This window comes from Meles meles, chromosome 13 (assembly GCF_922984935.1).
Source record: "Meles meles chromosome 13, mMelMel3.1 paternal haplotype, whole genome shotgun sequence".
Classification (NCBI taxonomy): Eukaryota; Metazoa; Chordata; class Mammalia; order Carnivora; family Mustelidae; genus Meles; species Meles meles.
The window spans coordinates 36,998,122-37,020,178 of record NC_060078.1 but is presented as its reverse complement, the minus strand read 5'-3'; the positions used below and the strand labels follow the sequence as shown (position 1 = coordinate 37,020,178).

General features: G+C 44.5%; 1 protein-coding gene across 27 annotated transcripts in view; it reads left to right on the top strand.

Annotated features, from left to right (window-relative positions):
• The window catches only part of KCNMA1 (potassium calcium-activated channel subfamily M alpha 1), a 730,062-nt gene that overhangs the window by 621,872 nt on the left and 86,133 nt on the right, over positions 1-22,057 (top strand). For 22 of the 27 annotated variants that reach the window (XM_046026771.1, XM_046026772.1, XM_046026774.1 and 19 more), the window contains one exon: positions 11,502-11,595. In XM_046026771.1, the coding sequence (XP_045882727.1) occupies positions 11,502-11,595 (94 nt within the window). Of the gene's footprint in view, positions 1-6,940; positions 7,028-11,501; positions 11,596-22,057 lie in introns of all 27 variants that reach the window. The other 5 variants (XM_046026770.1, XM_046026780.1, XM_046026792.1 and 2 more) reach the window with 1 other exon arrangement.

Below are 22,057 nucleotides of genomic sequence, written 5' to 3'. Positions count from 1 at the left end.
ATCTAGGACAGAGGTGGCAGCCAAACGAAAGCAGAGGAAGGGGGATGGGTATTGAATCTCACCCATCCTAGTACACAGACACAGAATCAGTTGCTCCAGGCAGAGGAGAGAGCAAGAACCCATCTGAGCAAAGCCAAGTCAAAAGAGCAGAGTGGCTTTGTGGAGAAGGACCCAATGGCCAAGAGCTCTAATTACATCCATTACTCAAAGCCAAGTCAATAATGATGATGGGGTGCCTGGGTGGCTCAGTGGTTTAAGCCGCTGCTTTCGGCTCAGGTCATGATCTCAGGGTCCTGGGATCGAGTCCCGCATCGGGCTCTCTGCTCGGCAGGGAGCCTGCTTCCCTCTCACTCTCTCTGCCTGCCTCTCTGCCTACTTCTGATCTCTCTCTGTCAAATAAATAAATAAAATCTTAAAAAAAAATAATGATGGATAATATTTACCCTAAGCTTGCCAGAAATTCTTCTTAACACTTCTTGGATTTTCAGTCACAACAACCTTATGGGGAAAGTACTCTGGGTATTCCCATTCTACAGGTGAGAAAACTGAGGTTAGGTGAAGTTGCCAATACCTGGGTTTGGACCTAGCAGTGTGGCTGCAAGGCCTGTGTTAGCTGTTAGTCCTTCTTACACCTCAATTTGAGTTGACTTAAGGGGAGGGACATCCTGTACATCTCAATCCTTCTCTCTGGGATGGCACACTTGAGTGTCATTGGAGCCAGGGCCAGAGATGGAAACTTGGGATGCCTGCCCTGTGGCTGGGGTAGAGTAGGCAGCACCAGGGGGTTTGACCAGCTGGTGAACTCATGCCCTATGAGATACTTTACCCTCCTGAAACAGAAGCCCAGTCTTCTACAAGATTTTTCAAACAGAAGCTAGTAGTGTGTATTTTTATGGACTTAAAGATTGCCCTATACCTAAAAATCCCATAGAGGAGCAGAATGGTGCCAAGCAGAGCATGTCAGGACCGTATTTGGTCCTCGGGCTGTCAGCATGTGGCCCCTGATTATCTCTTTTAGCCCCCAGCATCCCCACATCCCACTGTCCACATGTGTCCAGCAGGGATAACAGCAGATCTTGTGACATTGAGGTGTTGAGTAAATTGTCAGAGATCAGGGCTCTAGTGAAGGTCAGAGGTGGGACTTAGGCAGGTGGCCTGAATAGAAACTTGTATTCTCCTGCTACTCTGATGAGCAGAAGTCTGACCGCAATCGGTCTGGATTAGAAGTTGGCAGCCTTGGGCCTCGGCTCTGGGTCTGCGTATTAGTGCAGCCTTGAGCCCAAAGAGAATGAGACCAGAATATCTTTAAACCCCTTCCAACCCTCCTCCTGCCTTCTATACCTTATTGTCTGTGTTGACCAGAAAGGGGCCTACCATGCACTAGCATTTTGAAAATGTTGCACAGGATATGTCTGAGGATAAATTATAGTAGAATGCAGATAATGATTTTATAGTTCAAGAGCATCTTTAGAAGGTGACTATGCCCTTAAGAAATATACTAAATGCTGTGTTTAGTGTAAAATCACAATCCAGACTGGTCCTTACCTCCCAAGGTTAAAAACATACAGTATTTCTAAAGTGTACTGGCAGAACATTCTTCATCGGGGCCATGGAGTGTACCTAGCTTGCACTAAAAACCCATGCATTTTACCTTTATCTGAGTTTCAGGGAAAATATCAGTGCAACCATCTGGAATACATATTAGAATTCTAGGTGGCTCTTGACACAACCGGCTCAATGGAAGATATGGTGTTTATGGATGAACAAGTAATATAAATGATATTAATAATAATGATGGTCCTCACCTGCATAGCATCTTACGGTTTAGAAAACAATTTTATGGACCCACAATTAGACAGTAGGTTGGTCTTCAAATAGAATTATTGCAGCAAACATTAATTTTTAAGTTATAAATAGTAACGTGAAAATGGAAATGAAATGTGGACATTTGCTGCCAGTCATATTTGCTTGAAGCTATGTCAGGGGAGGAAAAACAAAAAGAGAAGGAAGGTAAGATCTGAATCAAAACATATAAGCAAATAAAAACTTTTACCCCAAAGTGAAAATGTAAATCAACATTGTGTTAACCAGGAGAATTTGATGTGAAGTGTGAAATTAAGTCCATGAGAGACCTGACCCCTTCTCTCTGTTCTGTTTCTCACCCCGGGCAGGTGGCAAATCTCAGATTCCTGAGGCAGCACGATCTTTTCTCCACTCCTTTGGTTGCCTGACAATTTGTAAATCCACAAGGAAACCTTTCTTGCAAGGGTCTTCCTTAACAATCTCAGGCAAACAGCATGAAGTGATCAAAAGAATAACTCTTGTTTTATATTTGCTTTGCCCACTTCTGAACAAGGGAGTGTATAAACACACATGTGGACACAAACTAAGCTAACGTCTCTGTAATGACAGGCAGGGTGGCAGAACCAGGAGATTCTTGAGAACACTCTGGAGAAATGGGCAGGGCATGGCCAGGGCTTGAGTAAGGAGAGTGAGACACTTGCCTTGGGCTCCACATTTAAGGGAACACTAAAAACCTCAGGAGTCAAGGGAGAGTTTCATGAAAAATTTTTTAAAATCAAAATGCAAAAAAAAAAAAAAAACCACAACGCATAAAATGTCAGAATTCTAAATAAAGACAGGACAAATAGTGACTTTAATGCTGGCATTTTCATACTGATAAGCACAACAAAAAATTGGCAGCACTTTCCACGTGCCAAGAACTGTGTTCAGTAGTGCACAGTCTTGCATTCATGGTACATTTTAGAGGGACCTGATCTATGCAGCGGTAAATCCAAATCTATTTGATCATAAGTCATATTAGAGGAAGTTCTTTTACAGGCTCCATAAACTCTATTACAGTCCATTTTGTCTTTGTTAAACATATGAGTCAAAAATTACAATCCCTGTATTTGCTATGATCATTGCAGACACACAGCTCAAAAAGATCGACATTAACTTAAAATATATTAGCACACTCGTATCTATGAAGCGCCATTGTTTTCTGGGCTCTTGCTGATGATTTTATTAAGTATACTGAAGGAGGGGGAAAATCAAAGGTAATTATAAATTTATAAATACATAATTCATCCGCATAAAGTGATTTTAATGAGGTGGGTGCAGAATTATCTATTTCCTCATGAAAATAACAGAGATGTTCTGATTAAGCCCCTAATCTACTATATATGAAATTCTAACCGAACTGATGGGGCGCATTTTCCTTTCCGAGACTACCTTTGATAAGAAATGCATTACAAACTCATCAGTTTGGCTTCCTGTTAACAAAGAGACAGCAGCCGTCTGGATCATTCTGGATTCACAGTGAAACTGCCACACCATGTATCCTCCAACTAAAGCCGTGCGAGTTTGACAAGGGGCAGATGAATCCAGGAGTTATTGCGCAGGGGTTTAAATCTGTGCGGCAGCTGACGGTTGAAATAATCATCTATATATCGCTCTGAGCTAGCTGGGGAAAGGTTGAAGCTGTATATTTTCAACATATCTAGTCTAATGGTTAATCTGTTGTCTTGTGCGGGCTCTCTCAGGGTGGACTTGCAGCGCACACTGACAGCTTCCAGGAATTGCTCCTGGTAGATGGGGTTGGCCTTGATTCTCAAAGTACGCAGGAGACAAATCGGTTATCGCTTGAGTTGGAAGATGGGAAACTCACCTGACTGGTTTCCCCAAATGCCAGGGGACCTGCCGGACCCCTGGCGGGTTGGATAGCAGGGATAGTCGGATCGCTTTGCTACCTCGGCCCCTCCCAGCTTCCCCAGATCTGTGCACTTGATGTGGGCTCCACGTGTGTTCTTTTGTTGTTTGGCGGTCTTGGTAGATGGGGAAGAACATTGTCCTTTTCGATAACTGGACGGCTAGGAAAATGTGAGAAGATAAATGAGAGCAGAGGTCAGCAAGCTTTCTCTATCAGGAGCCAGGTAGTAAATACCTCAGGCTTTGCGGACCCCCTGGGTCTCTATTGCAATGACTCAACTCTGTTGTACAGTGAGAGCGGCCATAGATAGTAGGTAAGTGAGCAACTGTGGCCATGTTCCAATAAAACTTTATTTTATAGCCATTGCAATTTGAGTTTCCTATCATTTTTGTGTGTTATGAAATATTCTTCTTAGATTTTTTTCACCCAACCATTTAAAAATGTAATGACAGTTTTACATTATGGAGTTATACAAAAAGCATGTTCCAGACTATGATCTTGGGAAATAGAAGAAGAAAGAAAGCAGCTCTTGGTGCCAGGAGTTTCACAAGCTCATCCCTATTCTGCAACCCATCCCCCACAAACAGGTTCTGCACATGTCAGAGCTATAGAAAGGAGTCTGCTACATATACTTTTTGGCTTCAAAGCCATTAGCATCTCATTGGTGTCAGAGTAAAGAACAGGAGAGAAGGAAAGGAAAGTTGAGAAGTGGTGCTTTGTGGGGCTCCTGTGTTTTTTTCCCCCAGTTTGATTCAAAGTAAAAGTTATCTTCCATCTTCTACTGCTTTCCCAATCTCCAAACTCCATAGCAATAATTCAAGGAAATTCTCTCATTTCTCATGTTAGTTGTGTATTTGCTCTTAGAATTCCATTGTTTATCTTTGTGTCTCATCTCTGAGAAGCTACTATCTAGTCTTTGCTTGAGACTTTTCTTTGCCCTTGAGATGATAGAAACAATCTGTTCCACAAAAAAAAAAAAAAAAAAAAAAAAAGAGCCAAAGGCAACCAGATCTCCAAAAGGAATTTTTCTACCCAATACCGAGTAGAGCATTGGGCAAGTTATTACAGCAGGTCAGGTTTTTAGTGAAGATATATGAGCTGAGATTCTAGATACAGGGGACCTTGATGAATGTTGGACTCCTACCAGGACATAGCCTCACATGGAACGCGAGGCTTATGGTTTGAGATGGGAGGGGGGAACATGGTTTCCGTAGGTAACATCTACTCCGCCCTGTTTGCTTTCAGAGGATCCATTTGGCCTGCAGGGTTTCCGTAAGGAACATTGCTGTCCAGGTCATGTGGGTTCTGTTAGTATATTTATGTAGTATTTTTTCCTCTCTCCCATGTAGAAGCTGAATTCTTTCATTACTCTGTGTTGATGGACTCAAACTTACACAATTCAGGTTTCCCAGGCAGTGAATAGAGCCAGAAATACACCCTGTGATTAACTTCTACATAACCTATTGTTCCTTAAAGTCTCCCTCCCCTTTCTCCTATTAGCTCTACAAAAGCCAGAAATGAAAAAGCTGCAACATACCTCCCCTCCCTGCCCTGCCAGCCTACCTGGGGACAGTTGCCCCTGAGCCTGGGCTCCGGTCCACAGGACCGCGTACAGAGACTTTCCATCCTCATGTTACGTAATGGCAGGCTAGTGTTATTTTCAACCCACATCCTCTAGGTTTTCCAAATAAACATATTTCTTATTTCTCAGCTAGAAGTTGTGAAATTATCCTGTCTGATAATGTAAAGGATAAAGTGATTGTTCAGTTGTAGACAGTTATATACGTTCTGTGTTGGTGATGTTCTTATTGTTGGCATCGTTTTTGAGAGACAGCATCCTTCCTCTTTTCATTATCTGTGTCTTCATATTCTCTGTGATCTTTCAAAAACTAGGCTTATTGATTGTTCTTATCAATAATACTGCAAAGTGTTCACCGATCTGCTGGGGGATATCTGTTATCCCAAGGTTTTCAAACCAGAAGCTCTCATTTCAAGGATATCACCCACTTCAACTCCTCCATGTTCTAATATGGAGCTGCTCATGACCCTCTAGGCATAGAACTTGGTTCCAGTGCCTGCTTTACCATGTCCTAGCCTCCTTCTCTGCTCAAACCCACTGATGGGCACATGACATGCCCCACTTCTGGGGTTCGTGAACCAACAGCCAGGTGTTCCTTTCTAGCAATTACCAAAGCAAATTCACAGTGCGGATTATTTACCTGGCATGTGTTGTTCTTGTTGTTGTTTTCCTTCATTGCTTCTGGAAGCATCTGCATCTTCTCATCCATCTGGTTCGTGTCAGCGGCAGCTGGGGTTCTGGTCGTCTATGATGACAAGACAGGAGACATCCCTCCGGAAAGCGGGTGCCATTCTGTGCTCCCATCCAGGGCGTGCTCTTTAGTGGTTACATTCTAAGACCTTGAGAGTTAGGTAGCTTGGATTTCCGTCATATCAGAAAGAGGTTGGGTCAGCTAGGGAGTCTTATCCGTTGTGAATTGTATATTGGGAAAAGACGGTATTACTGTGACTTACATGATTTTTCTTGGGGACAAAGCCTGGCAAACCCAGAGAAAATAGGAAGCACACTGTTACATCCCTGGGCTGGCAATGTGACCCTCTCTCCTTACCTTCAGTTTTGGTGAAACAAGATTGTCAATCTGAAAGGTGGAAAACACACAGCTGCTTTTCTCTTTTGTCACTCATGATACTAGAAGATGGTATACCTCCTCTTTTCTTAGGAGTGGCAAACCCATGGCTTTTAACACAAGTTAGGCAACAATCACAACCAAGCTAACCCAGCCTGCTGTTTGAGATGAAAATGATACTTTCACAGTGAGGATTGATGACTTGGAATATAATGATTATTTAGTAGGATGCATTTTAGCAGACTTCAGGAAATAATGGGTCTGGTCTTGCTGCTAAACTGAGTTTTCGGTGTCTATGTATGTCACAGGGGGAAGGGTACTCTGTAGGTTTTTGGAAATTATTGCACAAACAAGATTATTTTCTGACATATTATCCTTTCTGACATTGATGACAAAAACACAGCAAAAAGAATTTCAAGAAGCCATCAGGGTAAAAGAAAACCACAGTTGAGCTGCGAGGAAGAAACTCCCCTTTTCGTAAAGCTATAATTCTATTCGATGATAAAACTCATTTGGAACTTCCCTAATGAAAAATTTCACAAAGGATTCATTTCCATTTTCTTTTCTCGTTATTGTTTGGCAGTCAAGGTTGCAGCCAGATCGCGCTATCCCAAAGACCCATTTGAGTTCAAGGACACAACTCACAATCCTCGGCTTGTGGCCGAGCCAGGTGAAGGAGTTCGGGAGCCCGTCTCTCTTTTAATAACCGCACCCTTCAGCATTCTATCTTAACATGCTGAGCTCGGTTGAAGAAGACAGATGTACTGTTGTCGATTTCAGCATGCATTCATTCAGCTTGTTGGGCAGCAAAATCCCAAAGAGAAAAGCCGTAGCAGACAAGAAATAACAATTAAAATGAACCAGCCTCCAGTCTAGCAGCTTGCTCAAGACGTTCTTCGGAAGCCCTGCTAGCTAGATGCCTTTGCGCTCAAGCCACTTTGCATGCCGCTCACTCTGAGTGATTCCAGTGTGAATATGACATTACTAATGACCTGCTAAGTGTGTGCAGATGTGGGTTTCTCCAGATGTGATTCATAACGTAATGGAGATAGCCAGTCGCCTCATGTTTATGGGTTGTTTGCCTTTTATTGCATTTCCGAGGTTATTTGCTTTGAACTGTTTTATAACTCTGGCCAACAAATTCACCTTTAAGTGTCAAAGGGCGTCATCCCCCCAAACCCTGTGGAGGAAATGGAGAAGAGGGAGTGTGCCCCCAGGCTGGACCTGAGTGCCGGGCTCATCACATGGCAGCGCTGGGCTCTCTGGAAAAGCTGAAAGTTGGAATCCTTGCCCCATTTTACTCGAAAGGCCTACAAAGAGGCATTGGTAACCCCAACACGGTGTTTGCAAGCTGGCGAGACCAATAAAGAGAGGGATATCTTAAAAAAAAAATCCAGTAAAATATATGATCATCTTGAAATAAGCCCAGAGCTCTGGCTAGTGTTTCTGGAGGATGTTGCCTTGCTTTTGCTTGAAAACAGAATGCCGATGAGAAGTCGAGTAAAATGTTGTTACAGATGTTCGACTCTGCATTAAGGCTGTTGGAATTACCACCACATCTTAAATCAATTCCCAGAACATTGTCTGGAGGTTATGTCATTGAAATAATGAATCCTCTTTAGTGAAGTATAAGCAAACATGTTAAAACATCATTGTAACTTTAAATTAAACTCTAGCGCAAACCAAGGGATCTGAAGCCTCATTAGACTTGCCTGACATTTTTCTAGCACTGAGTCTTCCCCAACTGTAAAACTGTTAGATTCAGAGCCTATTAGACAAGTGAGCGCTGGGAAGTTACAACAGCACATTAAGTGTTATACTTAGGGATGTGCAAAAACAAGCCCTTGAATTTTATGAGCACTTGGAGACTGGATGGAGTTCAGCTCCTATAAAAATTCCACATTGGATTCCTGAACTTGTTTGTGTTTTAAAGAAGCTGGTAAGTCAGGTTCCTTTCAAAGATCATATCTTCGTGCGCTTGCTTCCACAGCCTGATGCGAGTGAAAATGCCAGAGACAGGGGTGTATGGTAATTAGCCAAAAAGCAGGCTAAGTAGGAGCCCGTAAATGCGCATTGGCATGAGGTAGTGGCCAATTACTTCGATACATTTGTCTTTCATGAAAGTAAGTAAATTTCAGGCTCTCTTTTCATTTAGTTTTTATTCCTTTCATGTAGTCACAGAAGCCATGAAATGAAAATTATATTTTATAGCTTAACTAAGAGTTTTTCTAGATCTGCTTTCTTAAAATATGCAGAAATTGATAGAATCCATATAAAGGATAATAATTAAATATGGTTTATAACCTACTTATGAGAAAGAAGTTATCACTGCTTCTCTCGTGGGATCTAAGCCATATGTAATGGTCTCCATTACACAACATTCATATATTTAAGCTGCAGACATTCCCCCCCACCCATTTCTTCAGGGAACAGATCTGCATTTCCAGGCCTGTGAGTGCAGAAGGAAACCTTTGAGCATGAGTTTCATTTAAGAGAACAAATTCCGGTTTAAATGCAGTATGATTATGATGGATGATCTTTCTGAATTGCAATGAAAATAAATAGGTTCCTTGCATAGAAGGAGGCATAACTTTAGCACTAGAACAAAGTGTCTCTCTGGAGCTGGGTAACAGGTATTAACTTACATGTCTTCCATGTGAAGATCACTGCAGCTGCAGGTAAACAAACAGGGACAAGGTGCGAGGATAATGGGCACTTAACCAAAGAGGCTTATTTATTACAGGTCCAGTGCGAATGGGGGACAATAGTTAAGCAAAAGAATCCAATAGAGCTGCCAATGAATGGGACTTCTGTTCATGACCTTACTGAAACAGGCCCACTCAATAAGTTAGACAAAACCATGGCAACATCTAGTAGCCATGAATACATAGTAGCCTAGGTTGGGTAAAAGTCCTTTCTGGGGGTGTCACGCTAACCATAAGAAGACCTCTGTGATAGAGAAGAGGACTTTCACCCCAGCTAGACCCACTCACATGAACACACGTTATCTAGTCTGTCACGTGACTCAACTAGTCTAGGTCACCCTGAATATAATACAGCAATTGCAAGGTGTCCATATTAAAAGATGAACTTGTATTATGGGTGCAATCGATGTAAGGCTTTCTACCCCATCCTTTGATGGGGAAAATGCAGAAGTATACTTACACACACACCTCTCTCCCTATCTCCCTTTCTCTCCTCTTTCTCTGTCACTCACTGCCTTTCTATCCCCTTATTAACCTGGGATGCCTGGCCCCCTATCCTGGGAAAGGAAGATGAATTCAGGTCAAGCTCAGAGTGCCTGTTTGCTTGCCGAGAGATGTGTATCAACTCTAAGTGATTTTTTTCAATACCATTTATGTGGCTTGTATTTATTTCCTTTAATCTTTTAAGTGCTGTTTAGTCTCTGTGTGATTTGCTGTGGATACTCATTTCTGATAAGATGCGATATCCTCCCAGCCACACAGTTCCTGCCTGGAGCCCTAAGTGACTGATAGGGTCGCAGCCCAAGCCTGGGCCTCAGGGGGGACGGGGCGGGGGAGCAGCTGGTAGAGTGAGTGGGCTGTGGACATTTGTAGGTGCTTTCTTGCCTTCATTGCTTCTGGAATCGCTCTCACCTCAAACTGCTTTCTTGTTCCCTTTCCATGTGTCAGCCAGAATATAGTCAATCCCAGACTAAGAATGGAATAGGGGAATGTACCAAGTGGGGTACTTTGAAGCAGCTTTGGGAGATAGTTAGATTATTAGAATCCCTTGGAACCATCCATGTATTGTAATATACTAAATTTATTTAGGGTTTTCAGGGAAGTACCATATAATGCACGTCCCAATATGGGTCTTCCCAGGCAATGTCAAGTAGCAGAGATGGCATTCCTCCCCCCACCCCCGCGCCCCACCTAAGACTTACACCATTCACATATGTCAGACTTCTTTTGATGTCATCTCTGCTAATATTTCTCTTCTTAGCTTTAAGGTTACTGCCGTGCTTTCCGGGTTGCAAGGGCGCTTCCTCCCAGTCTGTGTTGCAGTCAACTCTAAGAATCCAAGGACCCTCTATTTTTCCTTCTTGACGTTACAGCTTTAGCCTGAATTTGTGGGGGTGGGAGAGGGGGACTAGTATTTTGCCGCTGATGCCCTTGGGTGACAGGCTGGGTGCGTATCTGCTAATTATCAAGCCGCTCTCTTAAAAAGAAGCATGATGCGAGCTAATACATCTATAAAGCTTATTAGTGGGTGTCTTTGGGCAAAAGCAGTAGAGTGTGCTGTGTTGTTTGTGAGCAAACCTTCACATTGCTTAGCGATCTGTGTGGTTTAGACATTTGGAAAACAGCCTTTGGTTTCCAACGCCCTCTGCTGCCCTCCCTCCCTGCCCCCCCCCCCCCCACATCATCAGAGATATCACTCAGTGGCAACCTCCTCCTTTTATTCGGGTGCTCTTCTCCAGCCTGGTTCTCCAACCTCACAGCCCAGTCTTAATGAGTGGAGAAGGGATCCCATGTGCACGGCCCCACACGCTCTCCCTCTAGGGAGCTGCAGGGACAGAGCCGGGATTGGCTGGGGATCCTTGAGCCAGCAGGCACCAATGTTCCCGGTCCTCCCCGACTGAAACATTGGCTGTCAAGGCCTCAGATCCTTGCCCCTCTCCAAGGCTCTTCCTCTGGCGTGCACGGATTAGGCACCTGCTAAGTTGGTTCATTTGTACGATCAGCTGCTCTTCTGCTGCCGTTTCCCATACAACTTTATCTCTGATTGTGGTTTTGGAAAAACCCATTCTATTACTCAGCAAAGTAACTACAATTAACTCTAAGAATAATGATTGAGTGTTTCCACATACATATATGTATATTTTCTATATACAGATAAATCATGATTTCTTTTCTCTCTTATGGCAGGGTGCTTACAAACTGATGTAGTCTGTTTCAAGTGCATGTTCAAAAGCTGGAGTGCTAAGAGGTGGTCATTTCACCTTTTCTAAGCCGGCCTCTTTGACTAACACATTTGGTCTTTGTCACTGGGTCCTAAAAGCCAGCCATGAGTTCCTAGTGAGTGACTGAGCCGTGAGTGTGTGTCCTTTGATATCTTGCCTGTATCTCTCCGTCTGCCCTCAAAGTGTTCATAATCTCATGAGCTGCCTGTCTTTCCAGTTGAAGATGAGCAGCCATCAACACTGTCCCCCAAAAAAAAGCAGCGGAACGGAGGCATGCGGAACTCACCGAGCTCCTCGCCCAAGCTGATGAGGTAAGAGGAGGGGCCACGCGGGGCACCCTTCAGGCTCCTCGCCGCCCCTCTGGGCCCCCTCCCCACCCCACCCAGGCCCAGAGCCTCCCCTCCCCCGGCAAGGCAAGCTCGAGACGGGGGAGGGGACCCATCGTTAGGTGGCTTCTTAAAGGCTGGAGTATTTATTCTGTCAGCTTGTCAGCAGTTAATGATAGAGCTGAAAAAATTCTGTCATGAAAAACAGTTTGAAAAGCTGTTTGAAAAATACATAGGCTTTAAAGTCTTAGCTGTCACCATGTCCTGTCTATGTGTAGTTCCTAAACAGCAGTGGCACTAATGACGCCGGCAACCAGTCAGAGGGATGCGCGCGGTTAGCTTGCCTCCGGCGGGTCTCTTTCTGCTGGAGTCCCTCCGAGGACTGTTTTCTGTACTTAAGGCCATATGTGAGATGTATCGTCACAATCAAAAACGAACCTGAAGATTACCTTCCTTTTATCCTGTCGATTGAAATCAAATTTCTGTTAATTGATTTTGACTCATAAAAAAAGTCTAATAATCTGTGGACTTGCCAAAGCAAAGTTCAAAAGTAATCCAGTTCTGCTCAGGCTAAAAGCAATATTAATTATGAAATAGAGCGTGTGTGTAGTCTTTCTCTCTCTCTCTCCCCCCACCTCCCTTCCCTCCTTTCCTCCCTCCCTCCCTCCCTCCATCCCTTCCTTTTCCCCTCTCTTTCCTTCCTTCCTTCCTTCCTTCTTTCTTTCTTGATGGTGGCTTCCTCTTGGAAATAGCAAATGAAACCAAGTTTCAACAGAGTTCTGCAGGTTTCTCTTCTGGGCCTCTTTATCTTTCATATCCCCTGGTTGGTTTTGATTCACCTGCCAATCCCAGTGCTTATTTCCTCTAACATCCTAACTCTCTATCACCTCCGTGATGAAACGGGAGTGATCCCTAAATCATTACTGCCATGGAAGCACCTGCCATCTTGATGCTTGATGCTTCTTTCTTCTTCTCGTCTCTTTCTCTCTCTCTATCTTTTGACACTGGCTGCTCTCCTCCCTTTGATTACTGGCATTAAATTATGGCCATTCTTCTCCCCCTCCCCCCGTCCCCCGCTCTTCCCTCTTTCCATACATTTGCATCTCCCTGGCCTTCTATGGCCACCCTTCTAGGTCGCAGATGGGGCCGTCCTTCTCCCTGCTGTCGAGGACAGAGGCTCCAGGTGGACTCCCCCCAGCCCCATGTCCTTTTCCGTTAGGATCATATCTTCCTGTGAGATGTTTCTCAAACAGCCCTCTGCCTGCCCCTTCGCTCAGTCTTGCTGGGGTGTTGCTGATTTACATGCTTGTTTACAGTTTATGAGGAGGAATAAAATGCACCAACTGCCAAGCTTCTCATTTTTATGATGCCAGTTGTCATTGCTAACATTCGTTTCCTATTTCCTCACCTTTAGGTAATCGCCTTATCTAATGCTAATAGTTTTATCCATGTAAAGTAGAGAAAAGCCCAGGCGCTTTCTTTTGCCTAAATTTAGAGAGAAGCAAATAAATAAATAAAGAGAAGTCTGAAAAATCTGAAACCTTTGGAGCCAAATTCCCTGTCCCTGTTTGCTATGTAAAGTATGGCTCATTTCTTTGATCTTGAGTAATAATAATTCTGAGGCGTTATACTGTTTTCATATGCTTCAAAGCTGTGTCAAAGTTTTGCTGCTTAAGGGTACTTCTTTATTCTGTTGGCTCTTGGGTACCAAGATGACAGGTCTTCTGTACGAGGTGGAAGCTTTTTTCAGTCGTAGCCTTCAGCAAAACATCAAATTACCAAATCCAGGGTAACATACTTCTACACAAATGCCTTTCCTGTAGATATATTATACCATATATATTAAATACTTTAGTGTTACACGCTACATTTTATGTGCAATAGAAAGTGATGGTTTGAGGTAGCCTTGGGGGGACTTTTTTTTCCACAAGCAGAAAAAGCTAGTGTATACCGTATCAAGCATGGTTTTTACAGGACTTTCTGCCCCAAGGCCTTTGTAAATAAGTAATGATCAACAGATTGGCTGTGGGTTTTTGAAAAGCATGCCTATGTCAGCTTGCATGATGGGGGAGAATTTTCAAAGTGGGTCTTGCTTTCATTGCCTGTTGGAGAGGGGCTGAGGGAGCAGTCATCCCGGGCTGGGGCTGTCTGCTCCGCGGTGCATCAGAATTGCTAAACGTGGGTCGGGCGGCGAGCTGAAGCTCGCCAAGCTACAGAACTTGGGTTTCTGGTGTCGGTGCCTTTGGGCTACTCTCTGGCCACTGTGACAGTTTTACCCCACCTGCCCACCGCAGTCTCGACAGCAGCTCAGCTGGCACGGGCCGTCCCATGACAAGTCAGAGGGTCTTCTACGTTCCTCCTTCACCGAGACTTTCTGTGTCCCAGGCGCTCTGCATCGTCTTCTGTCGTGGAGGCAAAGACCAGGTGCTGAGCCCTCCTTTTCCCTTTACTTCCAGCACGTGAATGAAGAAGCCGTGAGCAGTTTTGCTCGGTTTGAATGTCCGGCATGGACACGCGGGCAGCCAGGACCGAATTTCGTTTTGCCTCTCTTGTTTATTGAGAAGGAAGAGAGGGACTCGTGCCGCTTCTTGTGGTTTCTCCAGGTCACCCCACCTCTTCCCAGACTCCCTTTCCACTACACAGAAGATAGGACTCTTAGGTCCTATTCCTTCTGACCTGAAAAATCCATAAAGGAAGATAATGACTTATCTGAAGTGGGTTTTTCGACATGAGTTTGTGGCTTGGCTTGTTTGAGCAGAATCGATCATTCCGAATGTGGGAAGGTTTTAGTGGCCTATGGGCAGTGATAGGAATAGCTCCAAGAGAATCCTGAGAGTCCAGAACAGGCAAGGATGGGCCTGAATTTACCGCTGTGGCTTCTGCAAATAAAACAGGCTCCTGTGTGAGGGTTCCCTGCAAACCATCGGCCCGGGTGAAGAGCTGCCGGGACACTGCGCTCATGGTCTTTGTCTCCCCTTTGTTCTGGGATAAGACTCACCCTGGTTTTTCAGTGCCACTTAGCTCCCCGCTCAGCCATTAGGTGAACAGCCTTGTTTTGTGTGTCTGGATCCTGATGCACTAGGGTTTTTAGTCATCCTGACAGAAAACAACTCTCGCAGCCCAACTGAGCCAAATGGCAAGCATCTGTGCTCCAAGACAGTGAGCCCCATGTCGTGACAGATGACCTTTGGCTTACAAACCCCCCAAGAGGAGCAGACCATGGAGTTTCCCAGGTTCTTGTTATTTGCCTTCCTTGTTGATCTCTTAGCATGCAATGATTAAGGAACCTCTCCTTCTTTCCCTTTCAAGTCACCAGGCCCTCATTGCCCACTTGTCCCTGCTAGTGAGTCTTATGCCTTGGGAGGAAAGCTGCACTTTCCTTCCATTGCAAGACTGTAGAGGGCAAGAACATTGTCTCTGGATAGCCAAGTCAAGTGCTCTTAATTTTGGGGGTCTCCGAGACCCTGCTGGACATCAAATGAAAGCTCTCTACCAAGTCTCTCGGTGGGGTCGGGGGGGATGCACCCTGGGTACCATTTAGACTACAACCGAAGCAGATTTGTGGCTTCCTTCATTCCCCGCCCAGCTTACAACTGTGTTCCGTTCTTTCCACACCCCCTTTAAGGAGCTGTGTTCATCAACACTGGTGGATACTAAGAGTATTTCTCCAGCAGGTAGACAGTATCGAGTAAATGCCTAGACTCCCATACTATATCCTCAACCTGGATCCAGAAACGTTATGCGTTTCAGCTGTCTGTTTTGATTCCTTTTCTTAGATTAATTCTCATCTAGCAAATGCTTTTTGATAGCCTGCTGTATTTGGGATTGTAGGAAGTCTTTGAGGAGCACGAAGAGGATGGACTAGAGTAGGTCTCTGCTCTTCAAAACAATCCCTGTAATGTAGAAGACGGGCAAGCGTGTTTGGCAAAACAGAGTAGAAACAGCTTGGAGGTGTACTGGCATGGGCTGTGAGAATAGAGAGCTGCCCTTACTTCCGGTTTGGGAGGCAGAGCCTGGTTTGTGAAGGAGCTTTCATTTAAACCTAACCCTCGGTGATGAGGGGGAGTTCTCTCATAATATCAATGCTAAACCTTGTTCATGGCTTACTGGGTACCAGGCATCATTCCAAGAGCATTATGCCTGTGAACTCACTGAATCTTAACCTTAACTATGGCTCCATAAGATGGGGGAATTACACTTTCCCCCATTTTACAAAGGAAGACGCTGAGTGGCAGAGATGTAAAGTCTGGTGGATCTAGTGAGTCTTACGAATTGAGGAAGATTTGGACCCAGGTAGCTTAGCTTCCAAGCCCATATTATTAACTCTTTCACTGTTCCATCCAATGGAGGAAATAAGGAGAGTGCTCAGGCCATAGTAAGTGGCTTGATTGTGGCTGGAACAGAGGGTTCTTGGAGGGGCGTAACTGGACTTGGGAAGCTGAAAGTATTCTTTTTTTTTTTTTTTAAGATTATTTATTTATTTGATAGAGAGAGATCACAAGTAGATAGAGAGGCAGGCAGAGAGAGAGAGAGAGGGAAGCAGGCTCCCTGCCGAGCAGAGAGCCTGATGCGGGACTCGATCCCAGGACCCTGAGATCATGACCTGAGCCGAAGGCAGCGGCTTAACCCACTGAGCCACCTAGGCACCCTGAAAGTATTCTTGTACCCACTCGTGAAGGCCTTTGCCTATCACTGGTACTGGGAAACCCTTGCAAGTCTTGAGGAGACAGAGTTTTGGGAAGCTCACTGGTGACAGTTTAAGGAGAGGTATAGAACTAAGCCTCCATCAGGGGCCTTCTGGACACATGTTACATAAATAGGTGTGAGAAGAAGGCCCAGCCAGCGCCAGCCTCTGCCAAGGTCCTTCGGATGCCAGACCACTTAGGGTCTGAGCCAAAAGTGGGCCACAGTCTTCCCAAGAAGGACACACAGCATTCCTGACATCAGTCCATGTTACATCTCTTTCTCCAGGACCTAGGAAGCTTGGAGTCAGAAAGAGGGGCCGTGAGCCATGAGGACTCATGCAGGATGTGCTGGGTAGATGATTTACCAAAGAGATGGTCCCAGCCAGGCTGGCAAGGTTAATTGACAATACGGAAAACAGAGAAATCGAACGTGGTGAGGGGAGTTTCATGTCACATGGCCTAGAAAATATTAGAGATTGGTTGCCTTCCTGAATAGGAAGGGAAGTAGGATTTGAGGAAAACCGATCATTAAGTGAAATAAACTCATCTGCTTGTTAAGTCCCATCCCTCTCTTTTGACTCCTACCTACCATGGGGTCTTTTTATTAGGACTGCCAACTTGAAACGTTCTAGTAATAGAAAATGGCAAGATGTCCGGAGCCCTGTCAGAGTTGGGGACAGAATGCCACTCTCGCAGTTCCTTCCAACTGGGCAGAATAAAGAAGGCAGGCCGGAACAGCTTAGCTGAGTAAATTCACCTCTGAATGCACAAATAAATAGCCAATGACAGGCCCCCACGGGACTGGAGAAGAAAGGAATAGTGGGGCTCATCATACAAGGGCTTGGGGCGGATTTGACACAGGTCTCTGGACAAGTTGCATTCTCAGCAGAGGGTCATTATCCTGTCCTCTCCTTTCAAGAGCATCTTGCCTGCTCTCCTCTAGGACTGAAGAACACGTCAGTCCTCCCAGGTTGTCTCCCAGACATAAAGGCAGTAATTTCCTTCTTCCTTTTAGAATGGTGGCGGCCTAACGAGAGATGATGTATGAGGTCGCAGTAGTTCTTGACTGTTTACTTGTTGGGCAGGAAAAAAGATGTGAGTAGATGGAGAAGTTGAAAGTGATGCTGGTTTTGGCAGAGTGGCTAGAGCCTGGCCTGTAGGTTTTGTCAAGGTGACTCCAAGGATAGCCATGAAGAGGATGGGTGGGAGATGGGGGGGGGGGTAGAAATGGGGGCAGCTGTGTCTCAGGAGAGATGCTCATGACACAGGAGGGTGGGGGCAGTGTCAAAGGATGAGTGAAGGTAGGAGCCAGAACCAAAAGCCCATATCCTTCCAATGTAGCAGGACATCCTGTTGGTCCAGAAATGAAATGTACCCCAGAATGAGGCAGATTGTTTATGGTTCCAAAAACACACATATGAGACCTTTTGAGGAGACCACCTGAGACTGTCTTCACCACCAGAGACTCACTTGCATGACTGTCACTCTTGAGCATTGCATTGGAGGACTTAGTTACTAACCGCCTTGTTGTCTTTATGGAGTAGAAGAGGAAATGAAGAGAAAGGAGGGTAGAAAACTGAATTATAAGTGTACTTTACAAGAAATAATATTTCACTTGCCTTTTTTTAGAAAAAAAAAAAAAGATTTTTATTTATTTGAGAGACAGAGGAAGAGCATGGACACGGGGAGAGAGAGAGGGACAAGAAGACTCTCTGCTGGGCCAGGAGCCCAATACAGGCTCCATCCCTGGACCCTGGGATCATGACCTGAGCCAAGAGCAGATGCTTAAATGACTGAACCACTCATCTGCCCCTTCATTTGTCTTTTTATGTTTGTTTATTTGCTGATTCACTCATGAGCATGGAGGTGAGCAAGAGAGAGGTGTGCAGGTTGGGGGGAACCCCATCAGGTATTGATACAACCTTTCAAGTTCCGGAGAGTCACACAGTGAGAGTCAGGGTAGGCAACTTGAGTGTAATTTTGTCTTCAGCCCTGTGATTCTCCAGGTGGATAGTGGGGCCAGTGAGAGCCATAGGAGGTACCTCCTAAAATCTGCACCTAGACCCTTAACTTGCATCACTCTGGCCCTGGCCTTGCTGGAGAGAATCATAGACTTCCAGTCTGTGTGTTGCAAACAGTTGCTAGCTTAGGTAGAATTGACTCGAACCATATAGTTTCTCCATCTGGGCAACACTTTATAGTGATGGTTCTCAAACTTCAGCATGCATGCAATCATCTAGAGCCTCTTGTTCAAGCAGCTAGATCCAGTGGGTCTAGGCTGGGCTTGAGAATTTGATTTCTCTCAAGCTCCCAGGTGATGCTGATGCAGCATCTGGTGTGGGCCACAGTTTGAGAACTACTGCTTCCATGAATCAGAATAGCAAATGAAGCTTGATGTAATAGGGACCCTTCTTGCAGAAATGTTCAGACTTGACAGTGGAGCACTAAGTAGTTGCTTCATTAAGAACACCTGTCTTGACCCCTGTTGGCCACTCATCTCAAACATGAGTCCTTTCTGCTGATCAGGTGGCTCTAGACCCACTCCAGACAGAAGGACTTGTTAAAGTCATATTTTCAGAGTCTCTCTTTAGATCAAGGTGCCCTATTTCAAATATAGTCTCTGTAAAGTGAAAAACAGTGCAAGAGCCTTAGTTGTTCCGCGAACAAATTGTCGCAAGATATCAAAGGTGAATGGACTATCACTGGGCACATTTTCAGGTCTCCATAAAAGGTCTGGTGAGTTTCCATTGACTGGTTTAAGAGTCAAGAGATTGGAGTGAGGGACTAGAGATCATTCATCAGCTCCTCTCATTAGTTGGTTGTTTATTGAGCATATACTATGTCCTCTGTGGGATTCTGGAAACTCACCAGAGAGTAATATAGGAGCTCCTTGAACTCAAGAAGCTCAGCATCTAATAGATGAGACAAAAATGCAAATTATTATCTCAGAAGGAGCATCTCTCACTTCTATAGGAGGTCCTAGGAAGGGCAAACAGCTCCTGTCCCTGGTTATGGAGGAGGACAGGTTCAGGAGCAACCTTTGAAACAAAGCGTGAGGCCTTAAAAATATCCCCCAAGCCCCGCAGTGGTGCTTGACATGATAAATATGCTCCTCAGAATTAGTCTTTGCTATGGAATGAAGAGCCTGCCTCGGGCTGAGAAATTCTCCCACATTTTATCTGGCCTCTGGTTTCCCAGGGAGATATTGCAGGGGGATCCAGCCTACCTGGGATTCTTGGAAGGACAGGAGAGCCCTTACCAGATGAGAAATGAGCTCCCAAAACTCAAGCACTCAAGCAAAGGGTGCAATTCAAAAACCATGTTGTAACTTTCCTCTTTCACACTTTTTTCTTTCTTTCTTTTTTTTTTTTTTTGGTGGTTTGTTTACTTGTACTTTAATGTAAATTTCCGAAGGCCAGTGTTGAACCCACTGCCACAGAAGAACTGGGATTTGCTGTATTTGCCTGTAAGGGGAACTCTGCTCTTTAAAATATAATACTGGCTTCCCCACAGCAGGTTGGTTGGGAAAGGGATTTGTGGTTTTGCTTTAGGCACTTGTCTTCAAGGCAAGCTTTTTGTATTTCTGCTGTAGAAGGACGTTTAGTTCACTTCCTCAGATTAATTGATGGCAAGTGGCATTCCCTGCTCTGCAAATCCTCAACACAATGATCTTTTATTCTCTATTTGAAATCAGGCACGCTTAATTTCTAGCTGTGGACTTTGGGGGTATGAGCTAAGATTCAAGACGCAGAGATATGAAAAATTGAACTCACTGGGGCTCCTCAGTTGCTATAAAAATGTGGGTATTCCTGAATGGAGCCTTCAGATACTGGAACATGGCAAAAGCTCTCCCAGGCTTGATTGATTTTTGAGGCTCTCCTAAGCACCTTGTCCTGACAAAGGCTCATGGGGTAATTTCCTACTGATTATTCACACAAGCTCTGCAATTCATGAATCCCCCCTCATCCCATGCTGTGCCAGTCTGCTTGTCTTTGCAGCTCAGGGCACTGTGCTTCAGAGCTCTGCAGTGGAGAATGAACAAAATTCAGCTACCTCCTGAAAATGGGCAGTGGTGGGATGGGGCCAAGCGACCTTGGCTTCCAGTTAAGACCTGTCTGGTCAAACCTTTCCTCTCCTCTCACTGACTATGCCACATTATCCATGTTACTTATCCACCCTCTTTCCCAACCACACAGATGGGTAATAATAGTAGAAATTACCTGCAAGTGTTACAGTTGTGAGTAGATCATAAAACGGAGGTGAAAGTTTCCGCCTTGCCACTTTTGTGACAATTCAACTCATGGTGGCCATCCATTCATAGTAGCAATGGTAGTAGAAATAATGGTAGTAACCTTATGTTTGCATTATTGAGCTGCTCTATCCTTACTGTCTTCCTTCATAAGAGCTACAAATACATGAGCAAGCTTTTAGCAAAGTAGAAATAACGACAATAATAATAATAATGATAGTTAACACTTACTGAGGGCATGTTCTGAGTCAGGTTCTATGCTAAGGGTATGATGGGGTTTACTCACGTAACCCTTAAAAGGGATCCATTAAGTAATGATGGTGATTAACACTCTCATCTTACAGATGAAGAAACTGAGAAAAGGCACAATGTAGCAAGTAGTAGATAAGCCAAGACTGGCAGACAGATATTTTGGTTGAAGCCACTATGCTCTATGGTCAAGAAAGAAAAAAGTCATTTCCTGCCCTCAGTGATTTCTACCACCTTTGGAGAAAGACTCTTGGTTCAAATGAGTAAATTAAATTTTTTATTTATTTTTTTAATTTTTTAAAGATTTTATTTATTTGACAGACAGATCACAAGTAGGCAGAGAAGCAGGCAGAGAGAGGAGGAAGCTGACTCCCTGCTGAGCAGAGAGCCCAATGTAGGGCTCTATCCCAGGACCCTGGGATCATGACCTGAGTGGAAGGTAGAGGCTTTAACCCACTGAGCCACCCAGGTGTCCCTCAAATGAGTAAATTAACAGGCTTCGTCTCTCCTTTGAATTGGGTTGTCATAGGTACTGATCCAAAAATGTGGTTGCAAGTTAAAGACTAGAGAGACGTGCCCTCTGGGGCAGAGCACATATAATTGTATATGTATGTTGGGGTGGGGTGGGCCTGAGGAGGGAGGGATATTGGTCCAAACTCTTTGAATAAGTTACTGTGTATTTCTGATCTAATTCTGTGTATTTCTCAACTGGTGGAAGAATGCTTTTCTCCCTGAAGTGAACATGCAACCCCAAGGGGCAAGAAGAGCAGCTGGGGTCACTATGGGTCACTTCTAGAGACCCATAGCTGATACATTGTACCCATTTTCCAAGGTGGACTATTGTATGAGTTTCCTGCAGCTACCATAATAAAGTAGTATATACTGGAAATCTTACTCAATAGCAATGGATTTTTCTCACAGTTCAGGATGTTGGAAGTCCAAGATCAAGGTACAAGCAGGGTTGGTTTCTTCTGAGTCAGTGAAGGAAAGCTCTGTTCTAGGTCTCTCTCTTTGGTTTCTAGATGGCTGTCTTATCCCTGTGTCTTCACATGTCTCTACATGTCTGTGTCTAAATTTCCTGTTGTTCTAAGTTCAGCAGCCATACTGAATTAGGGCCCATTTTAATGACCTCTTTTTAATTTAATTACCTCTTCGAAGACTGTATCATCCAGTCACATCCTGAGGTGCTGAGAGTTCAGACTTTGATATACAGAGTTTGTGGGGTACAGAATTATGCTCATTGACCAGCTATGCAGCAGATAGA